This window comes from Colletotrichum abscissum (assembly GCF_030869225.1).
Source record: "Colletotrichum abscissum strain IMI 504890 chromosome Unknown Scaffold_13.1, whole genome shotgun sequence".
Taxonomy (NCBI): Eukaryota; Fungi; Ascomycota; class Sordariomycetes; order Glomerellales; family Glomerellaceae; genus Colletotrichum; species Colletotrichum abscissum.
In genome coordinates this window covers 797596-819236 of record NW_026850021.1, presented here as the reverse complement: position 1 = coordinate 819236, position 21641 = coordinate 797596, and the positions used below count along the sequence as shown (strand labels likewise).

At 51.2% G+C, this 21641-nt stretch overlaps 9 protein-coding genes across 9 annotated transcripts; 5 read left to right on the top strand and 4 right to left on the bottom strand.

Moving 5' to 3' along the window:
* Positions 1–2598: 2598 nt before the first annotated feature.
* Positions 2599–3413, bottom strand: CABS01_06436 (uncharacterized protein; the record flags this gene model as incomplete). Its single annotated transcript, XM_060539802.1, has 2 exons — positions 2599–3138; positions 3225–3413. The coding sequence occupies 2 exons, from the start codon at positions 3411–3413 to the stop codon at positions 2599–2601; spliced, it is 729 nt and encodes a 242-aa protein (XP_060404339.1).
* Positions 3414–3896: 483 nt separating this feature from the next.
* On the top strand, positions 3897–4825 carry CABS01_06435 (uncharacterized protein; the record flags this gene model as incomplete). Its single annotated transcript, XM_060539801.1, has 3 exons — positions 3897–4282; positions 4348–4610; positions 4686–4825. 3 exons carry the CDS (start codon positions 3897–3899, stop codon positions 4823–4825), a joined length of 789 nt encoding a protein of 262 aa, XP_060404338.1.
* Positions 4826–5691: 866 nt separating this feature from the next.
* CABS01_06434 (cytochrome P450) lies at positions 5692–7489 on the top strand (the record flags this gene model as incomplete). Its single annotated transcript, XM_060539800.1, has 6 exons — positions 5692–5878; positions 5938–6134; positions 6196–6554; positions 6618–6743; positions 6806–7310; positions 7370–7489. 6 exons carry the CDS (start codon positions 5692–5694, stop codon positions 7487–7489), a joined length of 1494 nt encoding a protein of 497 aa, XP_060404337.1.
* Positions 7490–8283: 794 nt separating this feature from the next.
* Positions 8284–10034, top strand: CABS01_06433 (uncharacterized protein; the record flags this gene model as incomplete). Its single annotated transcript, XM_060539799.1, has 4 exons — positions 8284–8471; positions 8533–8544; positions 8635–8991; positions 9068–10034. 4 exons carry the CDS (start codon positions 8284–8286, stop codon positions 10032–10034), a joined length of 1524 nt encoding a protein of 507 aa, XP_060404336.1.
* Positions 10035–10510: 476 nt separating this feature from the next.
* CABS01_06432 (metalloprotease) lies at positions 10511–11499 on the bottom strand (the record flags this gene model as incomplete). The annotated part of the gene is made up of 3 exons (XM_060539798.1): positions 10511–10583; positions 10639–11153; positions 11251–11499. The coding sequence occupies 3 exons, from the start codon at positions 11497–11499 to the stop codon at positions 10511–10513; spliced, it is 837 nt and encodes a 278-aa protein (XP_060404335.1).
* A 1479-nt stretch (positions 11500–12978) lies between these two features.
* CABS01_06431 (uncharacterized protein) lies at positions 12979–14126 on the bottom strand (the record flags this gene model as incomplete). Its single annotated transcript, XM_060539797.1, has 2 exons — positions 12979–13571; positions 13694–14126. 2 exons carry the CDS (start codon positions 14124–14126, stop codon positions 12979–12981), a joined length of 1026 nt encoding a protein of 341 aa, XP_060404334.1.
* A 1640-nt stretch (positions 14127–15766) lies between these two features.
* On the top strand, positions 15767–17263 carry CABS01_06430 (methyltransferase domain-containing protein; the record flags this gene model as incomplete). Its single annotated transcript, XM_060539796.1, has 8 exons — positions 15767–15805; positions 15868–15897; positions 15966–16059; positions 16113–16154; positions 16224–16407; positions 16544–16638; positions 16759–17176; positions 17227–17263. The coding sequence occupies 8 exons, from the start codon at positions 15767–15769 to the stop codon at positions 17261–17263; spliced, it is 939 nt and encodes a 312-aa protein (XP_060404333.1).
* Positions 17264–17808: 545 nt separating this feature from the next.
* On the top strand, positions 17809–19266 carry CABS01_06429 (methyltransferase domain-containing protein; the record flags this gene model as incomplete). The annotated part of the gene is made up of 8 exons (XM_060539795.1): positions 17809–17847; positions 17924–17953; positions 18025–18118; positions 18180–18221; positions 18303–18457; positions 18520–18557; positions 18614–18751; positions 18804–19266. 8 exons carry the CDS (start codon positions 17809–17811, stop codon positions 19264–19266), a joined length of 999 nt encoding a protein of 332 aa, XP_060404332.1.
* Positions 19267–19444: 178 nt separating this feature from the next.
* Positions 19445–20948, bottom strand: CABS01_06428 (uncharacterized protein; the record flags this gene model as incomplete). The annotated part of the gene is made up of 4 exons (XM_060539794.1): positions 19445–19537; positions 19764–20256; positions 20317–20542; positions 20711–20948. 4 exons carry the CDS (start codon positions 20946–20948, stop codon positions 19445–19447), a joined length of 1050 nt encoding a protein of 349 aa, XP_060404331.1.
* Positions 20949–21641: the final 693 nt, after the last annotated feature.

Sequence of the window (21641 nt, the reverse complement as noted above, 5' to 3'; positions counted from 1 at the left end):
TACCTACCCGAGATCAGATCATGCTCATGTGGGAGCATGTAAATCTCCCGAAAGTGATCGGCGAGAGTCCCGCCCCTTTGGAAGGAGAATACTGTAGACAGGGTTGTGAGCCCGCTATGCGCGGTTGGCACCTTTGATTCCCATTCAACTTTGGCTGGGATATGACCACAGAAAGGAACAAGCAAAGAAGGGAGACTCTAGGGAGTCTTGAATCTACCCGAGCATGATCGCATGATCATGCAGTGGCCCTTCAAGATGTGAACTGTGAAGACTGGATGATGACTTTGCATCAGCGAGGCAAGTACAACAGCACGTACGCGTCTCACCTAAACGCCTGTCGGAGAAAACTCAATGCCAGTTATTCTCTGGATAATATTTACGAAGCCTTGGCAAGGATACAAGTTCGAGGCCTCGAGGCTCGAGACACAACCAGGATATACCATTTGCCAAGGGCCACGAAGCCTTGGGGAATCAGGCCACTGCGGCAGGCTGCAGGATCAAATAGCGGGCCCTCCTCCAGCTCGCCGCTCGGGTGATGTCGGCCCAGCGTACTCGTCTTATTTCCCACGGCCTTGCGAGTCACTCGGCTGAGACGGCGAGGCCAGCGAGTCCGACGAGGCGGGAAGCGAAAGATCTAGACAAGGCTGGGCCTTGCTGGGAGTTTGTCGTGTGGCTGGATCTCGCCGGGCTCCGGTGTGGACACTGCAATGCTTCCCAATGTCTGAGCCGCCAAGCCCCGAAACTCTCTGAACCCAAAGGCTTCTGGCAGGGTCGAAGCTGCCACGGCTTACGCACGTTGGAGGTGGATGCATAGTCAAGATGTTTTCCGGGATGCTAGGTAAGGAGCCCTAAGCAACGGGTTAGAGTTTCTGCACAACATCCCGAGAAGTGGATCTTGGGGCCTCTCGGCGGCGCCGGGGTCGAGGGCCGGGAGGAGCCGGCTCAATCCAGCGGAGTCTGGCACGGAGGAGATTGAGCACCGGGCAAAGACTAAAGTCTGGGTTTGACGGCTCTGTCTGGCATAATGGGCTGTTGTGAAGACATGAAATTTTGCAGAGTTTTGCAAAGGGAGTTGAGAGGTCCGTCGTGGTTTCCCAATGGCGCTCTCAATCGTACAAGAACAATAGTAGCATCTCTTAGCGCAGCGGCAAGTCCACTCCTATGCCTCTGCGAAGTGCAAAGACCACAGCCCGGTCTCAGGCTTGTAAACATTGGACCGGCCCGGGTTGAGGTCTCACCCCGCTCTCTGTTTTCCTCTCCTGCTCCTGGATTTTGAGTCGTGAGTCTTGGTCCCGCTAAGAATACTTCCCACGAGCTTCCACCGCCGTAGGGACCCGGCATGCGCGAGGTTGATCCCGCCAGGTAGTGCGGGTGAGGCTGGGTGTGGGGTAACGATCTAGGTGGGTATCTGCCAACACACCAGGCTTGCGACTGTTCAACGTTGATTTGCTGGGTTTTGCGAGGAAAATGGTTCATTCTCTTCGGACGTGGATTTGTCAGACCAGATCATCTTGCAAGCAGTAAGGCGAAGAGTTGTGATTTCGCACGGAGTATGAAGGACTTGAATAACAAAAACAAAAGGAAAGGGTCCAGTGAATTGCAAATACAAGATGAATGAGTCGATTAGGAAACCCCGAGTTCAGCTTGACCGCCCAAAAATTATGAAATTGAAATCATCAACCTCGAATGTGGCGTGACTTCTACAGCGAATTCAAATTCCGGTTAGCTGGCACGATATTACAATGCGGGTCCCCCATTGTAAGGACTAAGCGCCGCGGCATTGCTTTTCTCGAGCCTCAGCCGTCGGCCGCACTCGCAGCGGAACCGGGAAAAGGTGGGCACAAACCTTCAAAGTCACGCCATGCAGCAGGGCTGGCGCCATTAATGTCTCAGGGACAACGGACAATAGGGCGGGTATCATCTCGGCAAGATGAGGACGAAAGAACTTTCCACAACGCCGCGATGTGAGGTGCCCGTAAGGTAGGGTATGGAGACCAGCTTTGATGTGCGTGTCGTATAGGTAAAAGCCGGAAGTCAAGCTCAGATTTACGATGACGGCTCCATGATCGGTGCTGGGATAAGGCCTGACCGCAGGGACTGCTTCGTCCCGACTTCAGCTCGCGGGTTATGGAGTCGAGCAAAGACCAGCAGCGGGAGATCTGCATGACCCCTGTTCATTCGCAGACCGCGCCCGGGTCGTAAATCCAGTCTCGACGAAGGATGCGATATCTCACCGTGGCAGGGCGGGCAACTGCAAGTTTGGGTGAAACACCCATGGGGCAAGGCTCAAGAAAGGTACCTATATGGAATCCGGGGTTGGGGCGGCTGGGACTTCCCCCTTTTGCCATTGAAGATCGTGGTTTTCTTCGCCGTGGAAAAGATGTGATACATGGATCCTTGCGAATCGGGAGCGGGAATCGTCCGATGGACCACACTTTTCAGACTTGGCAAGGCATTAGCTGGGATTAATGACATGAAATTGTTTCTCCATTCATGAAGCTGTTCTGAACAACACGTTGATTGTTCTACTTCGGAAGATTCCCTCAAAGCAATGAACGGCCTTCCCTTGTTGCCCTCGCCCCCCGGTATCTCCACACATCAGTCAACCTCGGGAGACTCCAACTCCACCTCATTTGCTCCCGTTTGCGGGCTGGTACCGCTGTCGTTATTGTTGCTGCTGTCACTACCACCGTTTTCTTTGCTCTCTTTGCCGTCAGTCTGCTCCTGTTCCTCAGGCTTGACCGGCTTAACAGGCACCTCGACGCGCAAGAGATCCACCTCAAGGGCAGTCACGCCCTCAGGGAGCTTTGACTTGAGCCCATCCTGCTCGACGTCAAAGTAGAGAGACCAAAAGTTCCCTGTTTTCACGACGCAGAATCCTTCCCAACTGGCGAATGTGAGTCGCTTGTCTTGCCTAGTGCAATCGAAGGGGCCCGTGTAGTTGTGCTGAGCGTACGGCCGGGTCCCGAACTTGACCTCGTACGTGTCACGATCCACGTAAATCCAGTTCATGATGGGCGGCTCGTCGCAAATAGTTGAGACCAGACCGGCGTATTGGCTGTCTGGGTACGGCAGGAAGTAGCCCGCAAACTGGTGTCCAAATGCAGAATCGGGATCAGTCCCGGTGTCGACAAATAGCTAAGAAAGAGAGCAAGCAGCCTTCATTAGCAAATCTATTTCAGGACTCAAGGGAACGAGACTGGTGTGACTGGAATCTGAGATACCTTGTCTCCTGAGAGGACTACATGTTTCCCGTGGATATCTGGGGAGTGAGAAGTTGACTTGCGGCAACGGATAATGAGATTATTCTTCCGGCTGCGATGTTCTTTCCTCCTGGCTGACTGTTGTGTGTGTCGGATAGCTTCCGCCATGCCGAAGACAGCCGAGAAGGCGACGATAAATTGTGCTACCATTTTTTCTCTCCAATCGTCTAGGTGATGTCTCTGTTGTGTATTCGATAGGTAGGAAAAGGGTGTCAATGCAGCCCAACGGAGGATGGATTTATGCCAGTGTCTGGCAGAACTTTGCTCCCGATGTATTCCGCTCAAGCCTTTCCCCTGGAGTGGAAAGCTCACCGATCAGCAGGCATCACCCCTAAAAGCGAAGATATGCTTTCTTTTGTTGGGAGCTGCGCGGGAAATATCCCGTCGGACAGAGAGTCAATGAGCTGTCTCTCCATCGCAGAAATCTCCACCGCCAGGTTCCTATGGCATCCTTGTCGAGAATCCCCCCAGCGGCGGCGACAGCAGCAGGGCTACAGCAGCGTACGACGGCGACGTCCGGACGAAAGGAAAATTGGATGATGTTCTCCAATATTCATATTAGTCTTGTGCGACAATGTCTCACTTCATGGCCGTCGAGCAGAGGATAAAAGAGGAAGCAGATGCCCAGCTGTCATGGCCGTCTTCTTCCTCGGCAGCACCAAGATTCCTCAGTCTCATAGCACCTCGGCCTCCAGGCACTCTCGCAAAAGATCTCCTTCCGAGCAGTCTCTCGACAAGATTCCGCCGGACCAGCAGCCACCGCCTGAAAAGCCTGAGCTTCGCCAGAGACCATCGCTCAAGTTCATCCACGTACGAAGCCTAGGATCGCCGTCTTCTTCACGACCGTCATCTCCTGATCGTCCGGCCTCGCCCCGTCCGCCATCTTCGCTCTCACAGCCCTCCCGCCCGTCGTCTCCTAGACCTTCGTCTCCTCGACCTTCAACCCCTCGTCCATCCACTCCACCTCTATTACCCCCTCCACGTCCCCGGTCAACCACCACCGCAACCATGTCTTCCCCGTAAGTATGACCAACAGCCCAACAGGTCCGAATCCACGACCAATTGAATTTTGCTCCCCTTTTAGAACCAAGAACTCGGTTCCCCCGACCAGCACCAGCACCTCTAACCCGTCTACCACTACCACCAGCTCCAGCAACCCCCTCAACTCGAGCACGAGCAACAGCAGCTACCCTAACAACTCTCTCAGCACCAGCAACCCGAACTCGTCTCTCAACAACACTAACAACACCAAGTCCATCAACAACAACAACACCAACAACCAGAACAGCGGCTTCGGTAATTCTCTCCCCATGCCCGGTCTCTCCGGCCCCGCCAACGGACCCATCGGTAAGGTCTTCCCCTCTACTATCTCACACTCTTCTCATAGTCCATGAACAAAAGACTGATACGACACTTTGGCAGGAAACCTCCTCAAAGGTCCCGTTGACGACAACGGCAAGCTCAAGGACGCCGGCCTCATGGTCGGTATCAAGCTTGACCTTGAAGCCGAGGTTCACCTCACGGCTCGGGTCCGAGGTGACATCCTCGTTGGCCTATACTAGGCTCGCGCGCGCACAGGAGACCAAGATCGGTGAGCTTCGGGCCGAGATTGAGGTTGTGTGTGAAATCATCAGGATGAAATGCCTGAGTGGGGACGGCGATTATATATCGGTGTGCATCGAGAGGTTAATATGGAATTTTCGGGTCGCTGGGCCAAAGGGACGTGTTGGCGGTAGCTTGACTATAACTGCAATAAATCTCGACTGAAAACTCAAAACTCACCTTTCTGTTAATAATGCGGCGAACCAGTCCTGTATCGATTTTCTGGCCCTTGTCGGCGGCAGGCATTGATGCACTGATGCCAGATTCCTCCCTTAATGTTGTTGTTACAATTTGTTGTGAGGGCCTTATCTCAGGACTTTCGAATTTTATCCTCAACCTGACTTAGTCGAACCAGGTCTCATGATTACAGTATCGAAGGAATTCTTAAGACCTGACGTGGCTGGAGGACTGATAAGCGCGCACACTCAGAAGCGTCAGCTGATGTTCAGTCGAGATTCTTCTGGCGGTTTTCGAGTGCAGGAAATCCCATCTTATCTTATTCAGCTTTACCTCTTTTGGCCTGGGCTGGCGGGTAGGTCTCGTGGTCCTCTCGAACGTCTCATTTTAGTCAGCGAGGCGTCTTAAATGAGGTGTCACTTGAGCGGCTCAGAAGCGAAATGTGACGACCTGAAGCTTTGGAGACGTGGGGTTACACCGAAAGCGGCGTCTGCATGGATGGCACATGGCACTAAGGTAGCTCTCGACTAGCAGCTGAGACTCCAACCCCTCCGCCGTTTTCCATTGCCAGAGAACCTTACTTTGACTCTTCAACATCTACAATATCCATCAAATCCATCGAGTTTTTGAGGATATCACGACCGAAAAGATGGCTGTTGTTCTGATACTCGCCGTCGTAGTCTTCTTGGGGCTGCTGGCGAAGGAATTCTACTCTTGGTATCGGCTGTCCCATGTCCCTGGGCCATTCTGGCATGGAATCACTGGGTTTTCGATGGCGCGAGCTGCATTAAATGGGTCGGTTCATGAGTACTATATGGAACTGCATGAGAAATACGGTAGGAGCATTTCCACATCTCATGCCCGATGCGGCGGATAAGCTGACCCAAAATTCAAGGCCCCTTGGTTCGTATCGGTCCCAATACCGTCATGTTCAGCGATGGAGACACGTTGAAAAAGATCGCCGGCACTCGCAGTAAGTACACCAAGGGCGAGTGGTATGCAGTCGGAAGAACCACTCCGGGAGAGGATCATTTGTTCTCGATGCGCGATGAAGAGAAGCGCAAGTATTTGAAGAGCAGAATGGGGCCTGGTGTAAGTTTCGCTGTACTCAGCGTGTGTCAGAACCTCTTTCTTTGCTGACTGAAAATTGCAGTATTCGGGCTTGGAGAACGGAGGCTTTGAAGCCGGCATAGATAAGAATATCACCGCGTTCGTTGACCTCATCGACCGCAAGTATATCTCCACTGCAAAGGACTTTAGACCGATGGACATGGCTAGTAAATCAACTTACTTTGCCCTTGATGTTATCAGCGAGCTTGGCTTCGGCACCCCATACGGCTTCCTGAAAGAAGATCGAGATCTGTATCAGTATGTTGCCACGAAAGACGCCTTCTTTCCGGTCATGATCACTATGGGAAACGTGCCATGGTTGGCTACGCTTATGCACAGTTGGCCTCTCAATCTGGGGCTGCCAAAGTCCGGAGACGCAGCTGGATTTGGGGCGCTTATGGGGTGAGTGGATGTTGAACACCTAGATCATTTGAGTAAGTGGGAGGACTGACATACTTGGCTCAGGTTTGCCAAAACCTTTGTTGATGGACGGTTGGCTCCGGATACGAAGCCCGGCCGGGACATGATCCAGTCATTTATAAATGCTGGTATGACAAGAGAAGAGCTTACACAGGAAGTTTACGTTGAAACGTGAGTGCTGTCTTCACATGAAGGGCTTGATCGGTTGAGGTTCAGAAGCTGACTTTCCATAGCATTGCTGGTTCCGATACCACAGCAACGGCGATCCGTATGATTCTCTTGTCACTCCTATCCAACCCGCAAGCCTTCACAGCCCTCCGAGCCGAGATTGATACACTAGTCTCGAAGAAGATGATTAGCTCTCCGATCAAAGATTCGGAAGCGAGATTCATGCCATATCTTCAAGCTGTAATCCGCGAAGGTCTCCGTCTATACCCACCGTCTACTGGCATCGTCAGCAAGCAGGTCCCATCAGAAGGAGACATCGTCCATGGATATCGGTTGCCCCCTAATACACAACTGGGGGAGAACGTGTGCAGCATCGGCCGATCGAAGGACATTTTTGGACCTGACGCACATCTGTTCAGGCCAGAGAGGTGGATAGAGGCAGCAATGTCCGATGATGAAGGAAGATATAAGGCGATGATGTCAACTACCGACATGGTCTTTGGGTATGGCAAGTTTTATTGCATGGGGAGAAATATTGCGTTGATGGAGTTGAACAAGATCTTCGTTGAGGTAAGGTCCTATTTTTTTCTTTATTGTATCAAACCTTTTGCTGACGTCTTTACCTGCAGCTTCTGCGCAGGTACGATTTTGCTATTGCAAAGCCTGAAAAGCCGATGAGATTGTGGAGTGCTGGATTTTGGATAACGCATGACTTCTGGTTGAAGATTACGCAGAGAGGCAGGTGGTAGCTAGACATCGATAGTTGAAATTCCTATCTTCCAGTCATATCTTATTCTAATACCTAAATGATGGATTAGTATCTTATAGGTGACCATATAATTAGGGTGATGCAAGACGCAAGCTTACTTGGGTTCGCATGGATTACGAGCTACACAATTTGCTGGGGCTGCGGCCAGTGGTTACTGCTGCGAAACTAACAACCAGCCTGTGGAAACCGCGGAAACCGTGACGGAAGTTTAAGAGTCACATCGTCTATAAGCGAAATGTCCCGAAGGGCCTGTGCATTGCAGAGTCTTAGTGTTCGACTCGAGTACTCGACGACCATCAAGACACGCACTTACGGCAAGTCACTCATGTGGCTACAGAATTATGTGCGAATCCGGATTTCGATTCAAACCATATCAGTTGCCTGTTAAGGGGATTCAGTCATTTCGAAAGTTCTGACGTGAGACAATAGACTGGCGGTCCATCAAGCCAATCAATCCTACGCAATTACTGACTTCGACTGGTTCCTTAGTCTATCGCAGCCCGGTAATCGAACTAGCGCAACCCCTGCTTTGTGGAGTAACTAAATGCAGCTTTCGTGTAGACGTTCCAGTGGGATATCAATGAGCATCCTCGATGCCTGACAGGGTTTAGGATGCTGACAGCCGACTGCCGAACTCCCAATACGATTACGAATGGCCCCTTGAAGGATCTGCGGCAGGTCAATGGTTTTGATATATGACCCCGATTGTCCCTATTGGCTTTCTGGTGTTTTTCATTCTCTTCGCGACAGATCTTACGGCTAGAACATTGCAAAATGGAGCTCCCTGCGCTAGCCGGCACGGCCTTCGCGGTTGTCGTCATCGGCTGTTATTTGCTCGAGTCCTTCTTCTTCCTCTCCAAAAATCCGCAAGAGCCAGAGTACATCAGACCTCGCATACCATTGATTGGTCATCTTCTTGGTCTGAACAAGTACGGCTCTGGCAACTACTTTACCAAGGTTGGGTAAGTTCACGCTTGTTTGATTTAAGGATTAAGTGACCCTATGGCTGACTTGATACGACAGGGCCGACGCCAAGTCAAAGATCTTTTCTGCACCTATCTTCTCCTTCAAATTCTACATTATCGCAGAACGCAAATTCATCTAATCGATCCAGCGCAATGCTAGGACAATCTCTTTTGCGCCCTTTGCAGCCAAGGCGGCTCACAACTTTAGCGGTGCCGATGATAAGGCCACCAACTTGCAAGATCACCTAGGAGGTGGACCGGAGGCCAAGGAATTCGATAGAGTCCAGCGCACGACGCTGGCAGCTGGTCCCGAGCTCGATGACATGAGCCTCGTTGCAACCCAGGTGAAACTCGAAATTGTTGACAAATTAGCCGCAAATGCCCTCGAATCACCCGAAACAGGTGTTCCGATCGATCTATTCGCCTGGGTGAAGCATGCCGTTGGGCTATCAGCTACGGAAGGGATGTTCGGCCCTCTGAACCCCTTCAAGAATCCTGATCATGAGGCTGACTTTTGGTACGTACTTTCTGATAGCCCTTGACGACTTCGTGTGAGGGGACTGAGTTCTAGATGAGAAGCTGACAATCTACAGGACCTTCGCTGATAAGGCACACTTGCTTCTTCCGGGAGGTATCATTGCAGAGCTGTTTGCGAAAAAGGCAATGCAAGCTCGGGAACGTAACGGTCTACGATACGAAGAATATGTTCGCCTCGGGGGCACAGAGACAGCCTCAGGCCTTCTCAAGGGTCGATCACGGATTATGGCCGAAAACGGAGTATCGCCGCGCGATATTGGGCGTATCAATGTTGGTTTTGACATTGCCATGCTGGCCAACTACGTCCCAACAACGTGGTGGTCCGTCTTTGAGGTGTTCTCTCGCCCGTGGCTTGTCGATGCGATCCGCGATGAAGTACGCAAGGCAGTCAAGAAGGACGAAAATGGCGAGTTCAGCTTGGACATCTCCGCCATCAAGTCGGCATGTCCGCTACTACTGTCCTCGATTCAGGAGGCGCAGCGCCTGCACACCATCCACGCACACATCCGAGAGGTTCTTCGCGACACGACAATCACTGTAGACGATAAGACTCAGCTCCTCAAAAGCGGCAACTATGTCCAGATCAACGGCATTCCAATCCTCCGCAACGAGGAAACGTGGGGTCCAGACCCTACCTCCTTTGATGCCTACCGGTTCATAAAGATGAAGAAGAAGCCTGATGCGCCGGGCGTAGCCTCTCCAGGGGACTTGGCACCTCACTCCTTTCCCATTTGGGGCGTGGCACCTCACGTCTGTCCTGCACGGTGGTTTGCGACTACTGGTACTATGACGCTGATTGCGTTGATGACTTTGAAACTCGACTTTGAAATTGCGCCAGATTTCAAGGGCGAAGGCCCGTCTGGAAGGGAGTGGAGAATGCCCAAGGTTGAAGGTCTCTTTGTAGCGTTGCATTCTCCTGCTGAGCCGATTCCTATCACGGTACGGTCGAGGAAAGAGTTTGAAGGCAAGTGGAGAGTTGAGAATGGCACGCCAGGGACAAGGTTGCAGTTATCCGTAGGCTAAAGCCTAAACAAGCCATGAATGACATTGAGTCTCTAAGGAAATTGATGCCAAATATTTCAATGCGCTTAGTAGCTTCCGTCGGCAGTTCATATTGTGTGATTCAAAAAGATGCGATAAAGCCTCAAGTAACTTAGAAGGTGTGGATCAAAACGCGAAGAACTTGCGTAGAGCACCTGTCTGGGAGGCATGCAACTTACAAGTTGCCTCTGCTCTTCCCTGTTCAGAAAACTCCTAAAGTCTACTGTTGAACTCTGCAATGATATCGACGAACAAGGTAAGGTCATCGGGAACCCCGTAATTCTGGACGCAAGACAATAGTCTGAGGCTTGAAGACAGAACTTGACAACGTGAAGTTCAGGCTCTTTTAGGCACAACTTTGGATTCAAACTACATACACACAAGAGAAGCTACATGGTGTAAGCTGTAGTTATATCGTGCCAGTGTCCAAGTCAATTAGGTGCGCAAACGCGGACAGCTTAGGCGCGGTAGTTGTTCCAGAAGCTCAGCATGCGGGTCTGCTGGCCAGCGGTGAACTCCTCGTAGCAAGAGCTGTTTCATAAGTCAGCAAGAAGCTTTTGTTATTCCAAGCGGGGTAGTAACTTACTCGTAGGAGTAGTCCATGTAGTTGTGGATGGGGTCGAGGCCGGCGATGCTGGGGCAAGAGTCACGGCCGACAGGGCATCCGGAAGAAGAGCTAGCCTGGGCAGGGGTATCGGCAACGGAGTCTCCACCGTTGCAACCGCCCTGGAAGGTGTGGTACAGACCGAACCAGTGACCAATCTCGTGGGTGGCAGTCTTTCCAAGGTTGAAGTTGGTCTCGCTTCCGCCGGGAACGGTGGACGACAGGATGGTGCATCCGTCGGCGATGAAAGCAGAGGAGCCGGGGGAGGCGGTGGTGGGGAACGTGCAGATTCCGAAAGCACCTCCGACGCTCTTGAGGAAGTACAGGTTGAGACTGCCGTAGTCACCCTTGCGGAGTGCAGTCTTCATGGCGGTCTGGCTGCTGTAGCCGGCCCAGGCGGAGTTAATGGTACGAGTAGTCTCGACCAGGTTGAACTGGATGCCGTGGGGGGCGAAGTTGGAGTTCATCACGGCCAACTGGTCGGTGACCATCTTGTCCTACACGCATATCCCATGTAAGTGACCGTCCTCTGTGAAACGTGCTTAAAGTGAAGCTGGAGAAAGAACATGAAGCTATGAAGCTAAGAGATCTTACGGTGATGTATCCATTGGCCACAGTCTGGGAGGAAGCCACGATGTGGAAGTAGGTAGGAACGGTGATGGTGGCCAGAGCAGCCAGGCTGACAGTACCGTTATTGGCGGCCTCCTCCTCAGCAAGCTTCTTGGAGATCTCGATGTGCTCGGCGGACGGCTCCTCGGTGGCACAGCCGAATCTAACGGCGGGGGTGACCGCGGCAGAAACGGAGGCGGCAAGAGCCGCGACGAGGGCGAGGTTGAAGTGCATATTGACAAGAGTGAGCCGGGGACCGGGGAGCGAACAGGCGACTTGGATAGGAGTTGCGAGACTGAGAGGGATGTCGAGCTAAGAAGGGGAACCTTGATGGCAAGAGATCTAGGCTATATATACTCGATCCTAAGTCTCTCTTGATGTAAGTCATCTTGTCGTTGTTGGGCTTCTATTCTCGGGGCTCTGAAAGTTGCCTGGTACGTTGCAGCGAGCTGAATCGGCTTGGAACGATGCCCTAACAGGAAGCCCAATGACAACTGTACTACAAAAGTAAAAAGGCGCGTCAGCTGATAGAAGGAAACCGGAAACGAGCCCGAGACTTGTCTTTCCATTGCTTCATACGCCTTCCTCATCTGGCTGATACCAAGACTCAGTTGCAGCTGAGGTTGAGTCGGGGTTTCCAAAAAAGCACCCGTGGAAACCGCGGGGTTCGATATCTGCTACCTTCTCCGTTCTGTGGTCAAGTTAGTAAGTATTATTGATAGCCAAGCGAGAGAGAGTCAGATTAGTGTGGGGACTTGTCCTGTGGCCCGGCAGAGGTTCTCTCCTTGCATGAAGCGATCAGGCTGAGGGGGACAATATGCTCGTCGTGATACGGTCGGGCGCCGGCTTCGACCGATAAGCTTAAATTGATCTGTTGATCAACCTGGCCTTCATGAGGGGCCGGGCGGAAGACGTGGGATGAGTCTTGGTGTTGGTCGAATGGCAGACAAGCTTCATAACTAGCGCTAGCGGTGTGTGGTTGCACTGTATTAATTCAACTGCTTGTTACTGCTAGTATGCCAAGCGCTGCCAAGACGGCCTTTCGTCCAACTGTAGAAGCACGATAGAACCTGCCTATTTAAGCAATAACTTGGTAACACTGATGACTGAGCTTGCTTCTTCCATTATCGGCCGTTGGTGCAGGGAACGGGACAAAAACTAATCAATGTCTCGGGGTAACTATGAGGGTATTGATTTCCGCGTATCAGGCTGAAGCAGAGCGACTGCTTGCCCTAAAATGGAGCTGCTTGCAGGAAGATAAAAGGACGTGGTTCTCGATGGTTTCCCGTTGAATCATAAGAGAAATGGACGGCTTAGCAGGTGTCTCCTTCGAATATGCGGCGTCCTAGCCGAACAAGGTTGGAAGATATGCGATACGAGGGAATTGATTGCCGTAAGGAGTGGAGGCATCGTAACTCCTCATTGGCTCCTCAGTGTGTGGTGCTTGATTGTATATTCCGTAAACCCCTTAACTGGCACAGCATTCGCTATTACACCGCGCTCACGGATTTTTGGTTATTCTGTGTGCAACTGAGTTATCAATATGTCTCTTCGTTGAGTCGTTACATTGCTGGTTTCGCAAAGATTGTGGTGACAGCCTCGCCTACATGATGCTGCCATAGTTACACAAGCTACGACTACCCGGCTTGGTACCCGTTTCATCTTCATGAACTGGCTTCCAAGTCCCATAGCTCATGACGTTATTCCCTATGATTAGCTTGGGGGCACCCATCCTAGCTCCTCCATCGGCCACTGGATCCAAGGCTTGTGGCTCTCATCTAGCAACTCCCACGCCTGTGATATAAGATGAATCGACCAGCCCTGAAGCCACCACTGACTCTCTAATCTCTTCAGCACAACACAAAAGTGGGCATAGATAACAATGGCCTCTTGATTCGCCCTCGGCTCTTTAAGTAAAGGTAGGAACTCATCCGACACGAAGTATTTCCAGATGAACATATCCATGATGTCCATACCACGGCCCCCACTGTGCAGAGCAAGAGAAAGAGGGTAACCTAATTCGTCAATGGCCAAATTGTGGATGCGTAGCAATTCTTTGTCAATATTGCTGCTGCTGACACGCTTTCGTAGACTTTCCAAGGCGGCTGGTCGAGCTCGCAAGTCATCACGCGCAGTAAAGAATCGTTCTTTTGCGTATGTCAACAGAGGGGTCAAGGGACCCTCGTAGTTTTTCGAATTGAGGAGTTTGATGAGAGAACAAGCTCCGGATAGGAGGAATGTCCAGTCCGGGAACGCGGATTCCCAGACAACCACTGATTCCTTCAGATAGCGTCCCGATGCCAGAGCTGAGTTTCGTAAGTAAGCGTACTGCCCGTGCAGGCGAAATTTCGAATTGACTGGAAGATAGGAAGGGGAAAACGAGGTGCAACAATTCATTTCGTGATCCGATCACGTAGTGATCACTTACCGAAAAATATTGTAAGAAGTGAAAACAAGAACAAGTTCTCTGCATTTCGTTCATCAAGAGCGCTCATCAACTCCATTGCTTCTCTTGAGGCTGATCGATGATAAAGCAGGGCCTTAGCCACGAGAGCCTCCTTTCGTTCTGGCCGCTGGTGGGCTAGATGTAGAGCCGATATGGAGAGCAAAGTTCGCATGACATACTCGCATTTAAGCGCCATGCGGACTACCGAGACTCGCCACATCTGGCGGACGAGGTCATCTGTTGATAGTGTCATGTATACGGCGGTAGTGAAGTTGTGGATCAGCTCCAAATCGACAAAGTTGAGGGCTTGATCGATAGCTGGCGCCGGTCTGATAGGTGTCTCTGGGTCGTCTGCGCTTCTGGCGTCAAGGCTTGTTTGCAAGGTGATTTGCATGCTGCGCATCGATATCGCCATCGAGCGACTTTGCAGGAAGTCGCACGTCACCAGGTGACGCACGCAGTTTTGACATGCTGGCTTCAGTTCGTCACACTATGGAAAGCCAGCATTAGCAGGTAAAGCAGTGTCAAGGATATGAGGTGCGCGAATGGGTCATATTGTGTGAATTCGGCCGAGGTGTTGTGGTCTGGTGTATGGACGATACTAAGCCCAGTAGGGCCCAAGGATCCATCACTAAAAGAAGAGATGGCGTGCAGGGTAGCAATATATCATCAGACGAACCTTGATTTTACGTCTTTTGCAAGTGTGGCATCCAAGCTTGGATTTCCTGTGCGGTTTCTTCGAAATTTTGGCTGCGATCCTCCGCTCCGGAAGGATCTCCATCCCGTCCGATGCTCCTTGACACTTCCGTGCCGGATATGGGCCTGGTTCTTATCCGAAGTCGCGGACGAACCCCTGGAAGCACCTATGTGATGTTACCGGAAAGAGAGGTGAGATCTACCGGCAGCAGACACACCCACTCAGCAGGTTTTCTATAGATCTCGAGTTTATGATCCAAGATTGGCGGGAAGTCGGAAGGGCGGGGAGTTCAAGATTCCGAGCCTCCATTCGCTGATGCTGACGTTGACGCCGGCCGAAGAAATGGGTGGACGGTGTTTAAAGCCGATGGAGCTCCGCGAGGCAGTGCTCGTATCGTTCGCATAGCAACCAAGACTTCGGAAGCCAAGCCGAATGCGGAGTTGTGCCACTTGACACATCGAGATTAAGACCTTCACTGAGACTCGAAGACTAAGAGTGGAACTAAAACTCGATAATCCCAATTTGGCCTACAATGATAGCTTATACTGAGTTGTAGCCTACGAATAATCAATTTTTGTGTTCTCTAGAAATCTGTCGGTGATCTAGAAAGCCGAACCTGTGGATACAATTTTTTCGTATCCTTACTGAGGTAAACATATGAATGTCGGCCGACTATCATTCCCCCCGTAAGATGCCACCACTTAACTTTCCTTCAACTTAATTGCTATCACAGCTTCAAGGCTCAATAATGACTTCCCAATTTACCATGTATTTACCACGACCAAACTCATATGCATTTCTTAGAGACCATCTCATGCCCAGGCACCTTTGTCCCACACCCTTCAGAACTCAAGGAGAATGAAGTGGAGTTCCCTGGACTCCTGGGACTCCGCACGAAAATGAATGAAAGAGCTTTACGAGCCATATGTGAATTGATAGCACAGTATTTTGAGTGTATAATACCCTAATACGAGTCCATAAAGATGGGAGTGTCAAGTTACGGGTGAGGAACGAGGGTTTGCGGGTGCAAGCCGCGTAGCCGTCCGGTACTGCCCGTGCCACTCGCCAAATGCTATTCCATGCAGCCAGTCCCTGTCACCGGACGTGCCAGGGTCGAGATGCAGAATCGAGAGCATGTTCACAACCAACATGCATTTGTTGTCTGACAAGAAGAGGGGAAGGGCGAAGGGCAACTCTTGATGGGGGTAAATCCCCGAGGTCAGAGAGCAATGGTATGATGCGAGATGCAGGTTGACTCCTATATCTTCAGCGCAACGCCCCCACCAACTTGATAAAGCCCGCGCCTTCGGCATCCCAGAGGCTCGCAATATTCAGCTCTTTGGCGGTTCAGCACAGCCATGGCAGTTAATAACGATGATGTACTGGCGGCCAATGAGGTAGGATGATATGTAAACGTTCAGCCATCTATGCCGATACTAATTCTTTGTCTCCTTTACAGAATGTCAACGATAATTCCTCCGTGAGCCATGTAAGCCAGCGTCCATGCTTATTTCCTCATCAGCGTGTTTGTCATGGAACTCATTCATAATCGAACAGCAAAGTCTCGCTTCATCGACAACAAGCGTAGCCAGCTCAATTCTCGAGTACCGCATCGAGAACGGCCGGACGTATCACAAATACAAAGACGGAAGTAAGCTCTCGGACGCAACTAATTTCATGCTGCAGCATCACTCACAAGACAAGAGTATAATCTGCCCAACGACGGTAAAGAAATCAATCGACTCGGTAAGGCTCTCCCTCAAAACAACACATCGAGGTCAAATTCTAGGTACTGATTAGCACGCGGGGGAATAGATCTACAGCACAACCTTTTCATCCGGACCTTCGACGACAGACTAGGAACCGCACCACCCAACGCACGAGACTCTAACGTCAGGAGGGTCTTGGACGTGGGCACCGGTTCGGGTATTTGGGCAATCGACTTTGGTGATGAGCATCCCGATGCCGAGGCAAGTCGTAGACTGGGTCACGGAACGAGGTCTTACAGATGATAACCGCTCAATGCGCAGGTCATTGGCGTCGACCTATCAGCTGTTCAGCCAACATTGTATGAGCCTCCCTAAGTCCACACCAACTATCATGTCTCTGATGCGAAAACTAACGTTGCACTACAGCGTGCCGCCAAATGTGCAGTTCCAGGTCGAAGATATCGAAGAGGACTGGCACTTCTCGCTGCCCTTTGACTACATCCACAGCCGAATGATGACGGGTAGCATAGTAGACTGGAAGATCTATCTCCGCCGTTGCTTCGAGTGAGTTCTGCCCACATCTTCCTTCCTACAAACACGCACAAAGCATCTCCGCCGTCTAACACACGTAACTCTCGCAGCAACCTCAACTCAGGAGGTTACCTCGAACTCAACGACATTGATGCAATCCCCCTCCGATGACGGCACCCTCACCGAGGAATGCACCCTTAAGAAGAGCTTCAGCCTCTGGTCCGAAGCTATCGCGATCCTCGGGTCCCCGTTTGAGAAGTTTAACCGCCTAGAAGGCGTCCTGGCCGAGGTCGGGTTCGAGGACGTTCGCGTTGAGCGGTTCAAGTGGCCGACGAATAGCTGGCCAAAAGACCCCAAGTTCAGGGAGCTGGGGATCTGGAATCATGAAAATATTGCGCCGCACTTGGAGGGCATGTTCATGGCTGGGATTACCCGCGGATTGAAATGGACCGAGCAGGAAGTTCACGAACTTGCTGTCAAGGCGCGAAAGGACTTTGATGATACGAGCATACATGCTTACTTCCAGATGTAAGTGAGCTCTCTTGATAGCGTGATATTTGTATGACTAACTTTGATAGCTGGTCTATCTATGGGAAGAAGCCCGTGAAGGCTTGAGAATTCAACTTACAATGGGCGAGAAATCTCATTTCTCTACGGGTGTTAAATGGAAAACGTAGGCTCCAACATGAGAAAATTTTCTTGGACCTAGAATTGTTCTCTCTCCTTGTGTGCAGGTGCGGTGATCTCAACTTGGAGAATAAGTTGGCTTCGATTTCGTTTTGCTCAACATAGATAGCCACCATCGCAACCTCGGTGTGTGGCCTTTCTGACACTAGGTTTGGTATCTACGCCGCACAGGCGCATAGTCGCATGCATTTGTTCCTAGTTGCAGGGGTGATATGCACAACCACGACCAACCAAGGGGTGACATCGAACATTACATTTTCTTGTCTACCCTAGCGGAAGAGGGGTAGCAATGGAGAGCAGATATTGCATGCTACCTTGCCGAATGAACCGATACTCACTCGCTCCCGCTTCTTCAGTGGAACCTCTTCCCACTTCCTCGTTGGAACCCCACGGAATTCTTCAACACATAGCAAAATCACTCTTATCTCTAGAATCCATCAGGCCATCCCACTACCAGAGACATAAGTCATACCATGCAAACAACGAATGATGAACATCTGGCGGCTGACGAGGTATGATTTCTCGCGACCTTTCAAGTGCTCGAAAAGGTGTAGAGATTCCATATTCTGAGACTGTATTCCCTTCCAGACTGACACCGATGGCTCATCGGTGAGCAATGTAAGCAACTACTACGCCTTACTACTGATCCCTCAGCAATATACACTCTGAACTCATCTTTGCTTCAACAGGCAAGCCTGGCTTCGTCTACAACGAGTGTGACCAGTTCTATTCTGGAGTATCGTATTGAAAATGGGCGAACCTACCACAAGTATAAGGACGGCAGTGAGTTTGAAGTCTCCGCAAAGAGTGGAACAATCAGGAAATATGCTTATGATCTTACCAGAGTACGCCGCCCCTAACGACGAGAGAGAAAGTGATCGCCTTGGTACGTCATCTGCTCATTAGACTGATGCTATTAGTACATGCCTCCAGTTTAACGAGAATGAGACTGATACGACCGCATCAGACCTTCAACACAATTTGTTCATCCGGACGTTTGATGATCGACTCGGTAGTGCGCCACCAAACGATCGAGACGCAAAGGTCGGCAGAGTTCTCGACATCGGCACCGGATCCGGAATCTGGGCCATTGACTTTGGCGACGAACACCCAGAATCCGAGGTAGGAGGACTTATCTTCTCAGTATCAGTAAGAGAATTCACACAAGCTTATTTCCTTTACAGGTCATTGGTGTTGATCTGTCGGCGATACAGCCTCTATTGTAGGAAGAAGGGTGCTTCCTCCAAGCGAAGCTCTCAGCTGACGAGTGCATTTCAGCGTGCCACCGAATGTGCAGTTCGAAATTGACGACATCGAGGAGCCGTGGCTGTTCTCGAGGCCCTTCGATTACATCCATAGTCGCATGATGACGGGCAGCATCAGAAACTGGAGACAATTCCTCCAGAACTGCTTCGAGTGAGCCCCACGTCTCTCTTAGACAGTTGTGAACGCTGAGAAATGATCCTAGTAACCTCAACCACGGCGGCTACCTTGAGCTCAACGACATCGACGCCGTACCCGTCTCAGACGACGGGACCCTCACGGAGGAAACCTCGCTGATGAAAAGCGTTCGTCTCTGCTGTGAAGCGATCGCCAAGTTAGGGGTCCCCTACGAGCATTTCAGCCGTTTCGAGGGCGTTCTCAAGGAGATTGGCTTCGAAGACGTGCACATCCAGCGATTCAAATGGCCCACCAACAGTTGGCCCAAGGATAAGAAGCACAAGGAGATTGGGATCTGGAACTACGAGAACTTTGCTCCTAATTGGGAGGGCTTTCTTATGGCGCCGCTGACCCGAGCTCTCGACTGGACGAAAGAAGAGGTCATTATCCTCGCCATGGAGGCTCGGAAAGACTTTGCGAACAGGAACATTCATGCTTACTATAACATGTGGGTTATTCTTACTATCCGGCTTATCATTGAGCTAACTTGAGTAGTTGGTCTATCCATGGAAGGAAGCCAATGACGACTACATAGGTCTAGCCATCTGTTGAATAGTCCCTGAACGTAGACTGTTGGTGCCGTGTCGAATGGATGATGACTGTGTTTTTGAAATAGCTCAAGGTGACAAATGTCTATTGACTGAGAATTCGTGGTGCAAGGTAGAGTAGTTAAAAGATGGCGTTGAAATCTGGGACTAGATCGCAGTTCTCGTTCACTTCGGGCAATGAGCTAGATCCATCCTGCTCAGGGTTCTCAATAAGCTTTCGTTCCGACAGAAACTTACCAGTTTAGCCTTGGTGCAACTTTCGTCCTCGAAACATAGATTAGAACTCCTAGTAGCCTCTATCAATACCGGTGATGGACTCATAATTTCGACTAGACGTATGACCCATCAACGAATCCTCTCCCATAGAGCAAAATATCCTCAAACGGATTACTCGCCCTCAAGACTCTCCTCCTAGGGCTCCCCCGATCAACACAACTAACATATCCGGCCGAAGTCTCATTAAACCTTTGCCGCCCCCTCGCAACGACCCGGAACTCAGGCACCAGCGGACCCAACCTCTCCAGCTGTCCACCGCCCTCCCGCGATTCAACCTCCACCCCGTCCTCCCACGCCCAGAACCCGTCTTCGGCGTCACAGGGGAAATCAATAGTCAAGCGGGCCGCGACGGATGGCGGTACACAGTTGTACAGCTCGCGGAACTCGGGCAGCAGGCGACGTGTGACGGGGCAGTCGGCGTCGAGCCAGAGGTAGATGCTCTCCGCCTGGCACGATTCCTGCTCGGAGAGTATGTGCCACATGGAGGCGCCGTTGAGGTAAAGAAAGTTGCCGCTGTCGTGGCGGAGGGAGATGTTGAGGCGGCGAGCTTGATGGAGGTACCTGGGGCGGGGCCAGCGGAGAATGCGGTGGAGGGTTTGACCGTCGGTTATTGTTAGGGTTTTGGCTTCCCTAAAGGACTCTATGCTTTCGTCGTATCTAATGGGAGTCATGATTAGTGGACTGCTCGTCGGGGCAGGGAGAGGAGGGTAAGCTCACATCCGCTTACAGGACAGGAGAAGAGACATGTAAGCTTGCTTCTTGTTCCCGTCTACTTCGCGTCCGTCTCGTATGTCCTCCCATAACCTCTCGCATTTCCAGTGATTACACCAAGGAGACGTCATCCTTTTGAACCATTTCGGGTGAGGCTGGACCTCCGCTGTGGAAGAGGACTTTTGGAAGTCTTTGGCGACCCCGATTTGACGCTCATCAGGCGCTTCATGATCTGTGATACAGGGAGAGAACAAGAGTTTCCTATTTCGTAGAAAAGCATGTCGTTCGACCCCAGCCGAGACCCAGAAATGTCTATATATCTGATGCCGGATTTCGGGGGGCAGCTGCCGAAAGAAGGTCGACTGGCCCTGGTGATGCTCTTTCCTCGGTGCATTTGAACTCGCTTGTTGCATAAACTCTTCGTCGGCGGGGTTTTCGTTCAAGTTGTTTCCATCGCAGCTGACTTCTTCCCTTATAGGTTCCTCTGCTATGGGCCGGTCCAAGGTCATACGATCCTCCTCTATAGTTTTCGTCGTGAACAGAGATGACGTTGAGAACGATGACCTGAACGATGATCTGCTGGCCAAAGATCTTGCGCTAGTACTTGACTTGTCGTCAGGCCGTGACTTTTCTCTCATTGAAGCTTTTCTGAGAACCCGCAGGCACTTCTGAGAGGCTCTATGTAAGAGACTTGGCTGATCCATAGCCTCATCAAGATTCGTAGTCTTGGTTTCGAGCGTCATCTTGGTGGTCCGCCGTACAGTATGGAGTTGAGGGATCAAGAGAGGTCGAAGAGTTGTCGTCGTTTCAAGAGTCTTGATTCTCAACAAGAGAGTGCGGAGAGACGCAGGAAGAGGACGTGAGGACAGGCAAGGCAAGGGTATCTCTGGGGGGCTAAGAGGGAAGCCAGACCAGATATAGATGGGTTGTGTGCTTCGCAGTGTCTCGGATAGCTACTTGCACCCTCGAGGCAAGCCGTATGCAACCAATCAAGGCTGTGGGATGTTCAACTGACCCGGTAACTTGGTAAAGAAGCCCTCGCCTTCGCCCAACCAGAGTTGCAGTTATGGGAATTCGAGCAAACTTGACGGGGGTGTTGCGGAGAGGGAAAAGGAACAAACACGCCTTGCACATTACCCATGGGCCATGGCACGCCCCATCTCTCCCCCTCCATAAAGAAAGATGCGCCGATTCGTACATAAAAAAGCAAGGACAATCAAAGATTGCCCAGGCTCTTCCTAACAAAAAGAGCCCACCCTCTGAGTGCGACCGGTTCTTCCTTGTGATGGGGTTGGGCGGACTGAATGCGGCGTATGCGATAATGCGGCACA